Raw genomic sequence first — 18,557 nt, 5'->3', positions numbered from 1 at the left:
CCACGTTTGGAAATGGATAATTGTGTGAAAGAGTAACCACCACCGGGAGGGGAGGCTTACATACAGTCTATATTGACCCTTTAAGCGTATGCTTTCTAGGGTTCAATATTTCCGGTAAGCCTCCCCTCCCGGTGGTGGTTACTCTTTCACACAATTATCCATTTCCATTTCACCGTGGTGTTTACAATCGTCCATCATAGGAGATTATTTATTGGCGGTGCACCTTTCCAGTGACTCACTGTTTTTTGATTTATTATATATGGATTTTTTATTTGTTCACATTGTTATACGATTCACTTTGTTATAACATTTTTCAATATCATAATTTTCTAGCGCCACTTAATTGTTTTTGTATATTTTCATCACTTTCTTGTTTCACTAGATTGTTTGTGGCAGCTTTTCACACAGATAGCGCAGATTTATTCTTGTTTTTTTTTACACAGGCTACATGACTATCTATCCTATGGAAAAACACCTTTACAGCTTGAGGCTTATCAAACAAATCATGAGCAATTATTTTTCAACTAAATATTTGTTAGCTAAATCTGGGAGTATCACTGTTTAAATACGTACAAATGTATTGTCAACATAACTTTTTCATTGAGTGTATTGTACAGGGAATTGACTAATTGCAAATGTTTATGTGTACATATACAATATTGCACATTGAAATGACGTACTGCTCTGTAACAATATCCTGAAACCATAAAACATGATATAAATATCAGAAGCTGAGGAGGACTTCTACAATTGGAGAAGCACCCAAAGCTCAACACCAACGAGCACCTCAAACCCAACGAAAAATGAAGTCTATAATTTTCAGTGTCTTCCTTCTTTCTTTATTCCTGCTCCCACTCAGTAAGTTTTCTCTTTTAAAATCATATATTGTAGTTTGAGCATTTTATATATGTATTATTACTTTGGTATAGATGTATCTATTTAGTATCACTTATTCTGTGGATTCAACACTTCTCATATTTTGACCCACAGCTAGAATGTATCAAGAAAAATCAAAACTCCTGGTCGGGTTAGTGACTCTTTGATGTCAGTAGATCAGCCTAAAAGCTTACCACCCAACATTTTATGATAAAAAATGCTTTTTATTAAACAATATCATATTTTCAAAACTATCACTTTATATCACTATCACTTTATAATTCAAATGTTGTTAACTAAACAAAGCCTAATGCCTGATACACACGACCGTTTTCCTCGAGAACCACAACGAAAATATTGAGACTCCCGACGAGAAAAAAGAGAGCGTGTTCTCTTTTTTTCTCGTCGAGATCCACGACAGTTTTCTCGACGAAAAACATACACACAACCGTTTTTCTCGGCAAAAAAGCTCTGTCAGCGTTTTTCTTGATGGTTTTTGCTAAGAAAAACGGTTGTGTGTATGTTTTTCGTCGAGAAAACTGTTGTGGATCTCGACAAGAAAAAAAGAGAACATGCTCTCTTTTTTCTCGTCGGGAGTCTCAATTTTTTCGTTGCGGTTCTCGTCGGGCTGGTTTTATGATGAGAAACACGTTCGTGTGTATGCTTAGAAACCCGTGCATGCTCAGAATAAAGTATGAGACGGTGATGAGGAATCATTACTTAATTGATGATAAACTCAGGGTTACCCATACTGCCGGATGATTTCAAAAAGCTATGGTGAGAAAAATGCCATCTAGACACAGAATGATTTGACATCCTCACCTTCCAACGTTCAACGAACAAGAAAATGGCTGCCGTATGAGCAGCTGCCTTTATTTTTAGCACACAAGCACAAAATGCATTTTCATTGGTTCACATTAAACAGAAACACCCATTTCACCCACCCCCTGTGAGTCCATCATTGGCATGAAGCCTCTCATTGGCCAGTTCATAGAAGGGATGGTTTCAAATCTCACAAGTCCATTCCCTGTTCTTGAAAAAATCCACACGTGTCATTCATCCATAAGAAAGTTCCTTGTCAGCTCAGCAAAGCAGACCAGTTTACATAGAACACAGTTTACATATAATTCCTTTGGTGGGCTGCAGGCAGGATGTGGGGGAAGGCAAAGTCACAGTTTATTCTTGAAGCTATGGATAGCTATACAGAAAATGCAGTGGGGGCTGGGGAAGCTTCTTCTTGAATGTCCGTTACAAGCCTCAAAGTGTATAGAAGGGAAATGAGAAGGCGGCTTGGGCACATTTGTGCTTGATAAAAAAAGTCTTTCAATGCTGGACTCGTAACTTTTAAAAATCATTATATATCATTCCTGATATAAATTCTTTAAGGAAAATAAGCAGTATACTAAAGAAATATTAACCGAAATACACTTTAATATTTCTAATCATAACATAAAATTTTCATTTTAGTTTCACGTCTATCACAACGGGAGCGCACCTTCGGTAAAACTAGCGCTCGTAATGGTGATAGCACATTCGTCACTCTGTAACAGACTGAAAAGCGCAAATCGTCTCTCACCAAACTTTTACTTAACACGCGGTAACACGAGATTAGCAAAAGCAGCCCCAAGGGTAGCGCCAGTGGAATCGAACTTTCCCTTTATAGTGCCGTCGTACGTGTTGTACGTCACCGCGTTTGAGAATGACGAGATGAAAACGGACTGATGGAATTTTTCATCAGTTATCCGATGAAGCTGACTGATGATCAGTCGTGCCTACACACCATCGGTTAAAAAAAACTATCGTGTCAGAAAGCAGTCACAAAAACCACGTACGACGGCATTATAAAGGGGAAGTTCAAATCCAATGGTGCCACCCTTGGGGCTGCTTTAGCTGATTTTGTGTTAGTAAAAGACGTTTTGTGCTTTTCTGTCTGTTACAGTGCCATCTCCATAACGAATGCTAGTTTTACCAGAACGAGGGATCCCGTCCCCTCGTTGAATCTTTTATAGCTGCAAAGGGTGGGCCAACTCAATATTGAACCCAAAGGGCTAAGACTGGGATGCCATTAAAGTTCATGTTCCTGTAAAGGCCAGTGTCCCAATAATTTTGGGAATACAGTGTATATGTATACCAAATTGATCTCCAATAATAATAGAAACACTTAGGGCCATATTCTCAAAAAATATCCGCCTGCTGCGCTTAGGGCACTTACACTCCGCTGTCCCAACTTACTGGAGCAGGTGTTGTATTCCCCAAACACTTGCTCCATAAGTTGGGACAGCGGAGTGTAAGTGTCCCGGCGTAGCCTGGCGGATCTCCAAGGGGGCGTCTTCTATTCAAATGAAGCGCGCCCCCGATGCGAAAGAACTGGGCATGCGCCGGGCTGCAAAAAGCCCAGTGCGCATGCTCCAGTTATCGGCGGAAAACGTCAATGACGCCGACGTGTGCGTCATTGACGTAAAGTCGTATTCAAGAACGACTTACGTAAACGACGTACCCGACGAAAAAACACGACGGGGACCCGACGCCATCCGTAACATGGCCTACGCGAGACTTGCGGAAATTTAATCCTCCATATAGCAGGACTAAATTTCCGCTTACGCAAACGACGTTAGCGACGGTTACGCGACGCAAACTCGTTCGGGAATCGGCGTAGAAGGATCATTTGCATATGCAAATGACTCCTTCACGTAAATGCCATCTAGCGGCGGCCGGCGTCATTGCATTTAAGATCCGCCAGTGTAAGTGACTTACAGATGGCGGATCTTAAGTGTATCTATGCAAAAATGATTCTGAGAATCAGGAGCATAGATACACTGGCCAAAAAAGGGAGTTACGATGGAGTATCTGACTTACTCCATCGTAACTTCACTGAGAATATGGCCCTTACACTTTAGTATATTATGTACCTGAATCCTCTATAGCAAAGCTATGTGATGTCTGTCGGAACCTGACGATTGTTCCCCAGAGAGGCAGAACAACAATCTGTCTATTTAAACAAGACAGATCGCTGTTCTGACAGGGGAGAACACAGTGATCTTATGTTCCTGCTAAGCAGGAACGCGGATCTCTGTGTTCTCCCAGTCAGTTTATTCCCCACACGGTTAGAAAACACCCCCTAGGGACACACTTAACCCTTTGATCGCCCATGGTGTTAACCCCTTCCCTACCAGTATTATTAGTACAGTAACAGTGTATATTTTTAGCACTGATCACTGTAATACTGTCACTGGTTCCCAAAAAAGTGTCAAAAATGTCAGTTAGGTGTCCAATTTGTCCGCCACAATGTCGCATTCCCACTAAAAATCACTGATCGCCACCATTACTAGTAAAAAAAAAAAAATTAATACAAATGCCCTAAAAAAAAAAATTGTAGACACAGGGCCAGATCCACAGACGAAGTACGCCAGCGTATCTACTGATACGCCGGTGTACTTTCAAATTTCCCGCGTCGTATCGTTGTTTTGAATCCTCAAAACAAGATACGACGGCTTCTGGGTTAGATCCGACAGGTGTACGTCTTCGTACGCCTTCGGATCTAAGATGCAATACTTCGGTGTCCGCTGGGTGGCGTTTTCCGTGTCGGGTATGCAAATTAGCGATTTACGACGATCCATGAACATACGCGCGGCCGTCACATTTTCTAACGTCATCTGTAGTCGGCTTTTTTTGGCGTATAGTTAAAGCTGGTATTTTTCGGCGTATACATAGACTTGCCATGTTAAGTATGGCCGTCGTTCCCGCGTTGAAATTTGAATTATTTTTTTTGCGTAAGTCGTCCATGAATAGGGATGGACGTAACTCACGTCTAAGTTCAAAAAATTACGTTGTTGCGATGTCATTTTGCGCAAAGCACGGCGGGAAATTTCTTGACGACGCATGCGCATTTCATTCGGCGCTGGGACGCGCTTCATTTAAATGAAACCCGCCCCCAACCCGCCCAATTTCAAATCCGCCGCCAGAAATACACTACGCCGCCGTAACTTACGGCGCGAAATCGCTGAGGATTCGAAAATGCGCCAGGTAAGGTATGGCGGCGTAGTGTATCTCTGATACGCTGCGCCGTTCTACATGTATGTGGATCTGGCCCACAATGTCGCATTCCCACTAAAAATCACTGATCACCGCCATTACTAGTTATAAAAAAATAATAGTTTGTAGTTTGTAGAATAGTTTTGCGCAAACCAATCAATATACGCTTATTGGGATTTTGTTAACCAAAAATATGTAGAATACATATTGGCCTAAATTGATGAAGAAATACGATTTTTTAATTTTTTTTGTTTATAGCGCAAAAAAAAAACAAAAAAACTGCAGAGGTGATAAAATGTGGGAAAACAAGGACATACATTTTATTTAGGTACAGTGTTCCATGTGTTATTTAAAGTGACGCAGTGCCGTATTGCAAAAAAAAAAAAGCCTTGTCAGGAAGGGGGTAAAACCTTCCGGGGCAGAAATGGTTAAAACATGCATAGACCATTCCTTTTTATCAATCGTATATGATCCAGCTCTACTGTTAGAAAATAAAGCGACTGCGTTCTGCTTAATATATGTTGTCCTTCATTAATACAAATCAGTAATTCTCTAAGCGTTTCGCAGGGCTTATAACCTGCTTCCTCAGGAGGATAAGACACAGAGGGACCAATTGCTATGCATTATTACCTAATATATAAAAAAAATTAAAAAAAAGAAAACAAACCAACCAATTGTATTGCAATAGCCAGATGCATCATAAATGATATTCCTTTTAAAAATTCAATACACTATACATACAGTAAATAAAACCACATTACGGTATACACATGTAAAATAATAAAATAAAATAATAAAATAAATGTATTAACCCATAATACATATGCTGCAGTTCTAGCTGAGAAGACAAAATGCTATGTCTGCCATGGTGTTGATTCCAAAACCTGTGAAGAAAAAGAAAAGGAATGTGAAGAAGGCAGTGATTGCATCACCATCTCTGAAGAATTTGGAAGCCTTGGTAAGTTTGAAATATTTATTCTCTCTCAGGCCTCGTACACACGACAGAGTTTCTCGGCAGAATTCAGCGAGAAACTCGGTCAGAGCCGGATTCTGCCGAGAAACTCTGTCGTCTGTACACTTTTGGCCCGATGGAGCCGCCGAGGAACTCGTCGAGAAAATAGAGAACATGTTCTCTATTTTCTCGTTGTTCTATGGGAGAAGGCGGCCCGCCGAGCTCCTCGGCGGCTTCATCCCTGAACTCGACGAGGAACTCGATGTGTTTGGCACGTCGAGTTCCTCTGTCGTGTGTACGAGGCCTCATACTTCGTCAAAACTTTGCATCCTACCCACACTGACCGTGTCCTTCACCAATGACTGGTTGAAGTTCATACAGTTGTTATCTCTGGAGATGGAAATGGAGAATAGCTATACAGTGGAACCTTGGATTGCGAGTAACGCGGTTAACAAACGTTTCACAATACGAGCAATTCTTAAAAAAAAAATCCTGACTTGGTTTGCGAGTGTTGTCTCGCAAAACAATTAGGCTTCATTTCCATGGACGTTTTTACAGCCACTTTCTTTAGACTGTTTTACAGCTTAAAAACGCCTGTCCATGTTTATTTATTTATTTTAATTGTATTTTTTTATTTTTTTGAGCTGGAGATCAAAAACGCAACAGTGGCGTTTTTGAGCGTTTTTACGCGTTTTTTAACGTCTGGCATTTTTACAGCTCTACTCTGGAGCTTAAGGCTGCATTCACACCTGAACGCGGCGTATTGTACCGCGATTTGCCGCAACAAATTGCAGCGTTTTGTCCTGCGATTTGCAGCTACAAAACACGTCGTTTTTTAAGCCTAACATACGCCGGAGGGGTGATTAACATTGTCGGCTATGCCAAACGCCGAAAGTCGCCTGAAAAAAGGGGTCCGGGACTTGTTTTGAGCTTCAGGCGTATGGCGTTTCGGCGTTCGGCGAGAAGATGTGAACCATCTCCATAGCCGACAATGTTAAATCACCCCTCCAGCGTATTACAGGCTGCAATAGCGTCGGGCTTCAGGCTTTAAAACGCCTAGGTGTGAATGGAGCCTCAGAACGCCCTGGTCCTGCGTTTTTTTTTACAGCTCAAAAACGCCTATGCCATTTGCAGCTCAAAAACGCCTATGTGGGCATGATGCCATAGAATAACATGGACAGGCGTTTTTAAGCTGTAAAAAACGCTCAGAAAGGTGGCTGTAAAAACGTCAGTGGAAATGAAGCCTTAAGAGTCAAGCCTCTGCGGTGTGCTGTACCGTATTTTGCCAGAGGTGCGGCGCCGTTCAGAGCCCTTCGGAAATACTCAGAAACACATGGCTCCCCCCCACCTCTGGCCACATACAGTATAGCATGCCATAGAACTCAATGTGAAACAAATTATTTTAGTTTCCATTGACTTCTATGGGGAAACACGCTTTGATATGCGAGTGCTTTGGATTACAAGCATTCTCATTGTAACATTGTAACATGCTGCAAACTTAGACCTACCTGAGTCCTAAACAAACACACTTGACTTAATTTATCCCCTGGTTGACATCACAGCACTATATTGTATACTAATGTCCTTTTTAGGGCGCTATTGTCAATGTGAATTTTTGCCCAATGACCACCTGCAAGGTTACAAGCAGAATACCCATTGGATACCCAACCTGACTGTAGTTAGGCTAGTTGAGCTAAGTCTTAGTCAATGTGTGTGAGGGTGGGCAGGAAATGGGGGTGAGGCCATTCTAAAGGAATTGAGACAGGTGGGATGTCTTATGATGAGGCGTTTAATCACTTTTAACCGCTTTCGAATTTTGGAATTTTGAATTTGCAAATTTTCTCATTTCCGATTTTCGAAATTAAAAATTTTGGAATTTTCGATTTTCCGATTTTCACATTTTCTTATTTTGGAATTTTCGAATTTCAAATCTTCGAATTTTTGAAATTTTAAATTTTCAAATTTCAGAATTTCCCAAATTCTGAACTTCGGAAATTTGAAATGTCGGAAATTGGAAAATTTAGGAAATTCTAAATTGAAAAAGTTCCATAAATTCGAAAGTTTGGAAATTTCGGAATGAACTAATTGCACATGTCTACCAATCAGCAATGCTCTGGCTCCCAGTGCAGCACTGTTGATTGGAGCAGTGTTAAGGGGGGGTGTTGAACCATGGGAGAGCTTCCTTGTGTGTTAGAGCAGCAATCTTAAATCTTCTAATGCACAATCTTTCTTTTGGACAGGTAAAAAGTCTGCATCCATCTATAAACGATGTGCACTGAACTTTCCTTGCAACACAACTTTTCATGTTCAGTCAGGCAATGATGTTTATCTAAGACTTAATACGGATTGTTGTAGTGGACCCCTGTGTAACTCTGGTAACTATAATAGTAAGTATGGCATATGTGCACTTTTTTGTTCTTGTCTGTGTTTCCAATGCCCATAGGTGTGCACCCCAAAGCTCCAACACATATGTGTGTGTGTGTGTTTTTGTACTGGCAGTATCAGTAGGGCAGTGGACATTGTCAGTAGGACAGAGATTGGTGTCAGTAGAACGGTAGATGGTGTCAGTAGGACAAACATTTGTTTGTTTTTGTTTCATTTTTATATTTTTTTGGAAATTCGAAAATTCTGAATTTGGAGATTTGGAATTCGAAAATAAGAGAATTCGGAAAATCAGAAATTCGAAAAATCCTAATTTTCCGATTTTCGAATTTAAGAATTTTCAAACTTTCGAAATTCTAAATTTTCTAATTTCCGAATACATTTTTTTTTTTAATTTCTGAATTTACAAATTTTCTAATTTACTCATTTTTGAAATTTCAAAATTTTGAAACTTTCGAATTTCTGAAATGTTCAATTTCATTTTTTCCCACATTTTCGAAATTTCGGAAATTTGAAATTCAAAAATTCGGAAATTTGAAATATTTGAAATTTCGGAATGATCTAATTTGTCAAAATGTGTTTAAAAAACAAATTCAGAACTAAGTGTATTGCACATGTCTAATGCTGGCTACTGGGAGATCTAGTGTTGCTGGTGGGGGGGTCTATTATTGCTGGGGTGAATCTATTTTTTGTTGGGGAATCTATAGTTGATCACAGGGATCTATTGTTTCTGGGGAGATCAATTATACTGAGGGGGTATACAGTATCAACATATTTTTTCTTCTGACACTGGGTTCACCAAATCTGTTTAAAAAGACAAATGTTATTCCTTTTATTTAGTGCCAACCGAAAATCAGACTGAACCGAAAGGCAGGTTATGTCCAACATGCTATGCGTTTAACACCATGCAAGGCTGTAATGCAACAAAATCATCAGTTTGTCCAGGAGAAGATGATGAGTGTGTACGTTTTCGTGGAACTCTTAAACCACCTGGTAAGTGTTTGTTCAATATTATTTGTTAAAGTGGAGGTTCACCCAAAAAGTACATTTTTAACATTAGATTGAGGCTCGTTTGGTCAAGGGGAATTGGGTGTTTTTTTTTTTAAATCTAAGCAGTACTTACCGTTTTAGAGAGCGATCTTCTCCGCCGCTTCCGGGTATGGTCTGCGGGACTGGGCATTCCTATTTGATTGACAGGCTTCCGTCGCATACATCGCGTCACAATTTTTTACCAAAAATTGGTAGAAGAATACGTATCAGCCTAAACTGAGGAAAACATTTTTTTTATATATATTTTTGGCTGATATTTATTATAGCAAAAAGTAAAAAATATTGATTTTTTTTTCAAAATTGTTGCTCTATTTTTATGTATAGCGCAAAAAATAAAAACCGCAGAGGTGATCAAATACCACCAAAAGAAAGCTCAATTTGTGGGAAAAAAAGGACGTCAATTTTGTTTGGGAGCCACGTCACACGACCGCGCAATTGTCAGTTAAAGCGACGCAGTGCCGAATCAAAAATTGGCCAGGTCCTTTAGCTGCCTAAAGGTCCGGGTCTTAAGTGGTTAATATGTAACCATATTGCTACACTTATGGAAAGGTTTATTCACAGTAAGAGCTGTGAAAATGTGGATTGGACTCCCTCCAGAGGTGGTTCTGGCCAGCTCAGTAGATTGCTTTAAGAAAGGTCTGGATTCTTTCCTAAATGTACAGAATATAACTGGGTACTGACATTTATAGGTAAAGTTGATCCATGGAATAACCGATTGCCTCTCGGGGGATCAGGAAGGAATTTTTTCCCCTGCTGCTTTGAACAAAAGCATATGCTTTACTACAGCAGTCCCCAACCTTTTTGAAACCAGGGACCGGTTTCATGGCAGCTAGTTTTCCCAAGGATTGGGGGGGGGGGGACAGGTAGGGGGGATGGGATATTTACAGGGTCTGTCCTTAGCCCCCCTTCCCACCACAACCACCCTTTACAGCATAGTCCCCCCTTTTATATCAGGGTCCTCAGTTCTCCTACACATCACAATGCCCCCTTTACAATACAGTGCCCCTTTACAGTGCAGTCGCCTTTACATCACAGTGCCCCTTTAAATTAATGTAACGGGAACTGCTCTGTATATGAGACACTGTGGTATAAAGGGGGTCTGTGATCTAGAGGGGACTGCACTGTTAAGGGGGCACTGTAATATAAAGGGGCACTGTGTTGTGAAGGGGACTGCACTCTAAAGGGGGCACTGTGTTATAAAGGGGGTGCTGTGATGTAAAGAGGGGCTGTGATCTAAAGGGGACTGCGCTGTAAAGGGGGCACTGTAATGTAAAGGGGTCTGTGATGTGAAGGGGGCTGCACTGTAAAGGGGGCACTGTGTTATAAAGGGAGCACTGTGATGTAAAGAGGGGACTGCTCTGTAAAGGGGGAATTTTAATGATTACAATGCCCCTTTACCGTGCAGCCCCCTTTATATTACAGTGCCCCTAGCAATCACAGCTTCCTCCATGACACTGCCCCTGCAGTCTGCCCCCCCCCTCTTTTCTCTCTAACATCACACATTGCTAACCTGTGCCTCTTCTGCACAGGACTCCAGGCTGTGAACAGTCTGTGGGCCAGATTCTGAAAGGACTTACGACGGTGCAGCGCCATGTACGCCGTCGTAAGTCCTAATCCGACCCGTCGTATCTATGCGCCTGATTCTTAGAATAAGTTACGCATAGATATCCATTAGATCCGACAGGCGTAAGTCTCTTACGCCGTCGGATCTTAACTGCATTTTTTTTTTTGACCGCTAGGTGGCGCTTCCGTCGAATTCCGCGTTGAGTATGCAAATTAGCTAGATACGCAAATTCCCTAACGTACGCACGGCCGACGCAGTAAAGTTACGATGTTTACGTTAGGCTTTTCCCGGCATATAGTTGCCCCTGCTATATGAGGCGCAGTCAATGTTAAGTATGGCCCTCGTTCCCGTGTCGAAATTTGAAAAAGTTACGTTGTTTGCGTAAGTCGTCCGTGAATGGGGCTGGACGTCATTTACGTTCACGTCGAAACCAATGACGTCTTTGCGGCGTACTTTGGAGCAATGCACACTGGGAAATTCCACGGACAGCGCATGCGCCGTTCGGCAAAAACATCAATCACGTCGGGTCACAGTTGTTTTACATAAAACACGCCCCCCTGATCCAAATTTGAATTAGGCGGGCTTACGCCGGACGATTTACGCTACGCCGCCGCAACTTACGGAGCAAGTGCTTTGGGAATACAGCACTTGCCCGTCTAAGTTGCGGAGGCGTAGCGTAAATCGGATACGTTACGCCCGGGCAAAGATACGCCGATGACTGAGAATCTGGCCCTGTGTGTCTACTCCTGGCCACCCCGCCCATCCGACAATGTCATTCGATCAACAGGGCAGGGGGCGATCTGCAGCTCCTCCCAGCCATGCCCTGCTGATTGGGTGACATAGTTGGCTAGGAGAGGACACACGGGCATGGCCACACAGCAAGAGGTCAGCGACGAGCACGTTCTGTGATAGCCCTGTGCAGACCTTGATGCCACTCATCTCCTGCTGTGTGGCCTGATCATCAACAGGCGGTCCGCAGCCCGGGGGAGAAGCATGCTGATTATCTTTATAGTGATTTCCTTGTTTGTGTGTGTATTTATTTTATCAAATTAGGTTTGATGAGTATTTTCTTTTCATAGGTGGGAAGGATGTTGACTTCTCAGGAAAAGGGTGCAGTTCTAAGGAAGCTTGCAAATTGGACTACAGCGCACTGATTGGTATGAAAATAACTAAGCAACTGGAACACACGTGCTATAAACCTGAAACTACTAAACCATCAAATTAATAATACATGAATAATATCCACAAAACTGAATTGCCCTGGTTCAAGAAATGCTAAGCAAATTTGCATACATATTAGTAAAGGCAGTGTATTAGTTCTAAGTCATAGATATAATGATAAAATAATCTTACAGTTGTAACATTAGCTGGTTGATAGGCATAAATATACTGTATATACTCGAGTATAAGCGACCCGAATATAAGCTTAGACACCTAATTTTACCACAAAAAAATGGGAAAACTTATTGACTCAAGTATAAGCCTAGGGTGTCCATCTGCATGCCTCACTGTGCCTCACTGTGACCATGTGCATGCCATAATGTGTCCATGCCTCACTGTGCCCATGTGCATGCCTCACTGTGTCCATGCCTCACTGTGCCCATGCCTCACTGTGTCCATGCCTCACTGTGTCCATGCCTCACTGTGTCCATGCCTCACTGTGCCCATGTGCATGCCTCACTGTGTTCATGCCTCACTGTGCCCATGCCTCACTGTGTCCATGCCTTACTATGCCCATGCCTCACTGTGTCCATGACTAGACTGACGTTTAACATGGGAGTCTATGGAAGGGGTGCCCAGCTTTGAAAAATCGGTGCTCCCCATCCCAGCCGTATACCAGACAACAAACTTTGCACACTTGTAGAGTAGAAATGAGGCTATATGTGTGCCAAGTTCCGGGTCCAGGGGATCTACGACTGGCCGGTACCGGGTCCCCAAAGTCACCGTGTTTGAAAAATCGGTGCTCCCCGGCCGTAGGTCCCCTGGACATTAAACTTTGCACACTTGTAGAGGAAGGGTGGGGCTACATGTGTGCCAGGTTTGGCATCCAGGAGACGTACGGCCGGTCGGTACTGGGTCCCCAAATTTTGGGAGTTCAGGCACAAAAAGGTGACTCGAGTATAAGCCGAGGGGGGCATTTTCAGCACAGAAAAATGTGCTTATACTCGAATATACAGTATACAGTATATGTGATTTCAAACAGTTCACATATTTTCCATGTAGCACTGGAATGCTGCATTCATTTTCCACTACGGTCGGTTTGCTATATAGCTAAAAGGTTGGTAAACACCTGGCCAACTTACGTTCACTGTCCAGCCAAAGGTTTTTCAATGCATGGCCTTCTACACTATTTGTTCAAAAGTATACGACCTCTCATGACTGAGTTCAGGTGTTCCCGGTGAAGGGTACTGTTAATGCTAGAGTGAGCAAAGACATCTTATGCCACGTACACACAACCGTTTTTTCCATCAGGATAAACTCTGACTGTTTTTTCCGACGGAATTCCACTCAAGCTGTCTTGCATACACAATTCTGACCGTCGAAAAACGCGGTGACGTACAACACTACGACGAGCCTAGAAAAAATTAAGTTCAATGCTTCCGAGCATGTGTCAAATTGTTTCCGAGGATGCATGTTTTCGGAATTTCAGACGGAAAAAGTCAGATGGGGCATACACACAGACCGAAAAAGTTCACGGCCAACGCCCTGTGAACAAAAATCCACGGAAAAGTTTGTTTGAATTCCGACCGTGTGTATGAGGCTTATGCCTTGCAATGCTTCATGCATGGGACTTGTCGTTTCACAACAGCAGTTTGAGACCCCTGCACTGGATATTTTGGATTCTTCTCACGATTATAACTATAACAAAGGGAGCCTGGATGACTGTGGTAGAGATATTAGATTGTAAGCTCCTTTGGAGAAAGGACTGGATTAAAGTGGATATCTGTGTATTGAACAGTGTAAATGGCTATCTTAGCTGCACAACTTCTATATCAAGTGATCAATTTATTTTAAGCAGAGATGCAGCAAAATGTAAAATGTAGGAAGCACCGCCTGAATATGTAATACACAAATATAGAAAATGTATTTACAAACTGCAAAGGGTATATAACTGAAAAAAAAATAAAAATAAAATGGAAAGAGGAAAGATTTTGATGTCGTACTATTATACACAGCCTCCATCGAGTTACCTACAGTGCACATTGTTCTATGCTTACCAACCTAATTATGACTTTAGATTAGAGCTTAATAGTTTCATGCAATAAATATAGTTCATGGCAAAAATCTCTTGTTTTCTTTTTTATTAATTTATTTTTGGTAAGGGTAGAGACAGAGCAGCTAACATTCAATGCTTGTGGTTTTTAGATAATGTTTTAAGCCAGGGGTGTCAAACTCAATTTCATTGTGGGCCGCATCAGCATTATGATTGCCTTCAAGGGGGCTAGTTGTATCTGTAAGATTAGATGTCCAGCGCATCCCCTCCCCTTGCATTAGACTCTCCCTTACATCACAGTGCACCCCCTTACCCAGGGGCGGACTGACCATTCGGGCACTAGGGGGCCCCATCAGGGTTGCCAGCCTCAGTAAAACCAGGGACAGTATGTTAAAATGTGTGTTTTTTTACATCTGTCCCTAAAATGTCCCTTAGGGCTCTTTCACACAGGCGGGCCGTTCAGGTCTGCCTGCCATTTTTTTAGGCGGACCTGAACGGGCGCTCCGTGCTCCTCTATGGAGCCGTGGATGTCAGCGGTGACATGCCCGCTGACATGCGACCCACAGTGTGCGGGGACCGCCCTGTCATCCGCCGGCTCAGCGGGGATCAACGGAGCGATCCCCACTGAGCAAGCGGAGGTTCACGGGACGGATCATTACTAATCTGCCCCGTGTGAAAGGGGCCTTACCGACATCCTTTTGGTCTAAAAATCCCAAGATTATAGCTGCCCCGCCTCTCCAGTACCTTTTCAGTGTGTGTATGCATACTATGTGTGTATACTGTGTACGCATACTGTATGTGTATGTGTGTGTGTGTATACTGTTTGGTCCCATAATCTATTGCCTGATGGCCCCATAATCTCCTATTGCCTGGGGGGCCCCATAATCTATTGCCCGGGGGCCCAATAATCTCCTATTGGCCTGTAGGCCCCATGAATTGTCAGTCCGCCCCTGCCCTTACCTTATTCTGCTGCTGTGAAGAAGCTGGATGCATTGCTTGAAAGCAGAAAGTAGGGGTCTGGAGGAGGACCAGAGCTCTCCTGCAGCTGCAGGAGAGGTGCGAGGGCCGGATTCTGCCCGCGGGCCTTGTGTTTGAGACCTGTATTTTAAGCATTGCTGTAATGGGCCCCCTTTGTAATAGCGGAGTATAAGCAGTTTATTTGCCTTTTTGTGTAAAAACACACTGGGATTAAGTCGATTTACTAAAATTGGAGTGTGTAAATTCAGGTGCAGCTCTGTATAGAAATCAATCGGCTTCCATTTTTTGTTTTTGTTTTTTTGTCAAAGCTTAATTGAACAAGCTGAAGTTAGAAGCTGATTGGCTACCATGCAGAGCTGCACCAAATATTGCACTCTCCCGTTTTAGTAAATCAACCCCCCATTTCAGCTTCAGGCTGGGTTCACACCATTGCAAATTGCATACGATTTGCATTAAAGGAGACTTTGACCGTCTCTCAATTGAGCCAGTTCACTGGGGCAGCCGCGGAGCACACACAGCAGAAGAGTCCTGTGCGTCTTTGGTTTGTTTCAGGTCCAAATTTGTGGCTGAACCCGGACCTGAAACAGTGAACGGGACACACCGGACCTCCTGCTGTCTGCCCCGCGGCCGCACATAGTGTGAACCCAGCCTTAGGGCTCTTCAAATACAGTTGGTACAATTATTTGTCTTATAACATTTGGTTAGCTACATCTGGAAGTATAACAAAAAAATATCAATATGGCATGATAGGTGTAGCCTGGGCGAAGACAAAACTACAAAGCTGGAGAAGGATAGTATGGTAAAAATTCTCAGGACAAATACCATGGCTTTAAGGACTGCTGAAAAATCCAATCCAGCACACGTAAAGCAGCATTTCTGAGAGACTGAATAGATCTCTAGCCACTTCAATACTGGGAACTTTGAATGACAATTGCACAGTCATGCAACACTGTACCTAAATTTTTATCATTTTTTTCCCCACAAATAGAGCTTTCTTTTGGTGGTATTTGATTACCTCTGTGGTTTTTATTTCTTGCACTATAAACAAAAGAAGAGGGACAAGTTTGAAAAAAACAATATTTTTTACTTTTTGCTATAATAAATATCAATTTTATTTGTTAAACACATTTTTTTTATTAGTTTTGGCTGATACGTATTCTTCTACATTATTTTGGTAAAATAAAATCGCAATAAGCGTTGACAAGGATTGACCCCTGATAGTCTGATACAACCTCAGGGCGAACCCCATTTCTGCCGTTTGACCCAAATCATAATAGTGAAACATGTAGACCAGAGAGAAAAAATCAACATCTTCACCTTTCCAACGTTCAGCAGAGAGAAGGCCAAACCCATTTATTCCATAGCCTTATAGACAAAATGACATCACAAACATAAGCATACACATTGGTCAGTTTCATATAGTTCAGTCCCTTATTACACGCCCCTGTGACGTCTGTACTTGGCATCGTGGCACATGTTTCAAAGTTCTTTGATTAGCACAAATGCCTTCGTGTCATACAGGGATCTTAACCCCAGTTTGCAGGGGCAACATTCTTCAGTCGATGGGGTGGGCCAGAAGGAGGGAGTTTAGGAATGCAGTAGAAGGGAGGGATAACAGCTGTCTTCACTTAATCACTTCCTGAAGGTTTTTCTTAACTCTATAATGTCTTTTAAGGAAAGTAACTTTCTAATACACTCACATTATTATGTATTATATCTTATATCGATCAAGAAAAAAAATATAAGGATGTCAGCGGTGACATGCCCGCTGACATCCGATCCACTCCGATCCGCCAAAGTGTGACGGAGGAAAAACCTACTTTTCCATCCGTCTGGCAGATCGGATCGGGTGAACACGGACAGACGGTCCGTGTTCATCCAATCCCCCCATAGGGGAGAGTGGAGAAAAGACAGGGCGGTCCCTGCACAGTGCCCCTGGGGACCTCTGGGCCTTTTAAAGAAAAGAAAAAAGATAGCAAAAAAAATTTATAAAAAAAAAAGGGGGGTTGCCATCCGAGGGCCTGAGGACCTCTGGGCCCTTTAATAAAAAACAATATATATATATATATATATATATATATATATATATATATATATATATATATATATATATATATAAAAAATTATAAAAAAAATTAAAATAAAGGGTAGTTGCCATCCGGGGCCCTGGGGACCTCTGGGCCCTTTAATGAAAATAAAAAAAAAATAAAAAAAAGGGGGGTTGCCATCCGGGGGCCCTGGGGACTTCTGGGCCCTTTAATAAAAAAACAATATATACATTTTTTTATAAAAAAAAGTAAAAAAAAGGGGGGTTGCCATCCGGGGCCCTGGGGACCTCTGGGCCCTTTAATAAAATATATATATATATATATATATATATATATATATATATATATATATATATAAAATAAAACATTTTTTTTTATATAAAAAAAGGGGGGTTGCCATCCGGGGCCCTGTGGACCACCGGGTTCCTGGGACCTCTGGGCTCTTTAATAAAAAAATATATAGATACATAAAAAAAAAAATTTATAAAGGGGGGTTGCCATCCGGGGGCCCTGGGGAACTCCGGGCCCCTTACAAAATAAAAAAAAGGGGGTTGCCATCCGGGACCCTTACAGGTGTACTTCCTGTACCCCCTGATGGTGGCCCTGCCTACAGTCATAGGCTGCCCATCCTTCCACAATGCAGGAGAAAGGTTTGGCGGCCGCAGCAAATGGAAGGGGGTGGGGGAGATTCAACAGCTTGGGGAAAGGCATGCAACAGCAAAAATTAAACATGAAATAATACAGCTAAAGGCTTCCCTTCTCCAAATAAGATCTGTCCAAAATATAATAATAATAAAAAAGGCAGGCTTTCCCCAGTGCTTTAACTGGGCCGGAACGCGGCGGTACTCAGTACCGCCACTTTCAAAAATGGCCCTGGAGAGTACCAGCACCTCTCCGTGCGCCCAGTACGTGGGTTTACAGTACCGGAACGCAGCCGGTGGGCTTGTCGAGTTGCGGGCCGGTAATGTGTGTCAGACAGGCAGCGCAGTCACAATAGAAACTGTATGCCGCCCCGCCGCAGCCGACTCGCTGCTGCCGAGTGCGCTCCTGGCTCCCTTTCCTCTGTCCTGTCACTCCTGTCCTGTGCGTTTCCTCGACCCCCCCCCCCATGGAGGAGAGTTGGTTCATTCCCCGGCGTGCGCCGCGTGACGTCACGCCGGAGGCGAGGTGAGAGGTGAGAGGAGGACTCGTGCAGGGAGCTGTGTCGGCGGCAAGGAAAGAAGCCCAAGTCACGAGGAGCCTCAGCTCAGCCTGCGTCTACAGTTCCTAGTGCTGCTACTGTCTGGATCCTGGACTCAGGACTGCAACAGAAGAAAGTAAGAAAAGAATTGACTGTATTGGAGGGAGGGGGGTTGGACTGAGGTGACCATCAGTTTTTTTAATAAAAAAATGGCAGAAAAAAATATTTTTAGGTTATTTTGAGCTTGCCTTCTCTAACTAAAAAAACCCCCCATTAATTGC

The 18,557-nt window shown here is 42.7% G+C and overlaps 1 protein-coding gene across 1 annotated transcript; it reads left to right on the top strand.

The window, feature by feature from the left end:
- The first annotated feature begins 736 nt into the window (after positions 1-736).
- On the top strand, positions 737-12,311 carry LOC120916423 (phospholipase A2 inhibitor and Ly6/PLAUR domain-containing protein-like). The gene is made up of 5 exons (XM_040327387.1): positions 737-858; positions 5,741-5,866; positions 8,101-8,247; positions 9,083-9,235; positions 11,936-12,311. Exons 1-5 carry the CDS (start codon positions 804-806, stop codon positions 12,079-12,081), a joined length of 627 nt encoding a protein of 208 aa, XP_040183321.1. The 5' UTR covers positions 737-803; the 3' UTR covers positions 12,082-12,311.
- Positions 12,312-18,557: the final 6,246 nt, after the last annotated feature.

Source organism: Rana temporaria, chromosome 10, assembly GCF_905171775.1.
Source record: "Rana temporaria chromosome 10, aRanTem1.1, whole genome shotgun sequence".
Taxonomy (NCBI): domain Eukaryota; kingdom Metazoa; phylum Chordata; class Amphibia; order Anura; family Ranidae; genus Rana; species Rana temporaria.
This window is presented reverse-complemented; position numbering and strand designations above follow the sequence as displayed.

Excerpts from the sequence above, each read along its gene's own strand:
- LOC120916423 (XM_040327387.1), top strand. The coding sequence starts at position 804 with ATGAAGTCTATAATTTTCAGTGTCTTCCTTCTTTCTTTATTCCTGCTC. Across the intron at positions 859-5,740 it reads TTTATTCCTGCTCCCACTCA|TTCTAGCTGAGAAGACAAAA; the intron begins GTAAGTTTTCTC and ends CATATGCTGCAG. Across the intron at positions 5,867-8,100 it reads TGAAGAATTTGGAAGCCTTG|GTAAAAAGTCTGCATCCATC; the intron begins GTAAGTTTGAAA and ends TCTTTTGGACAG.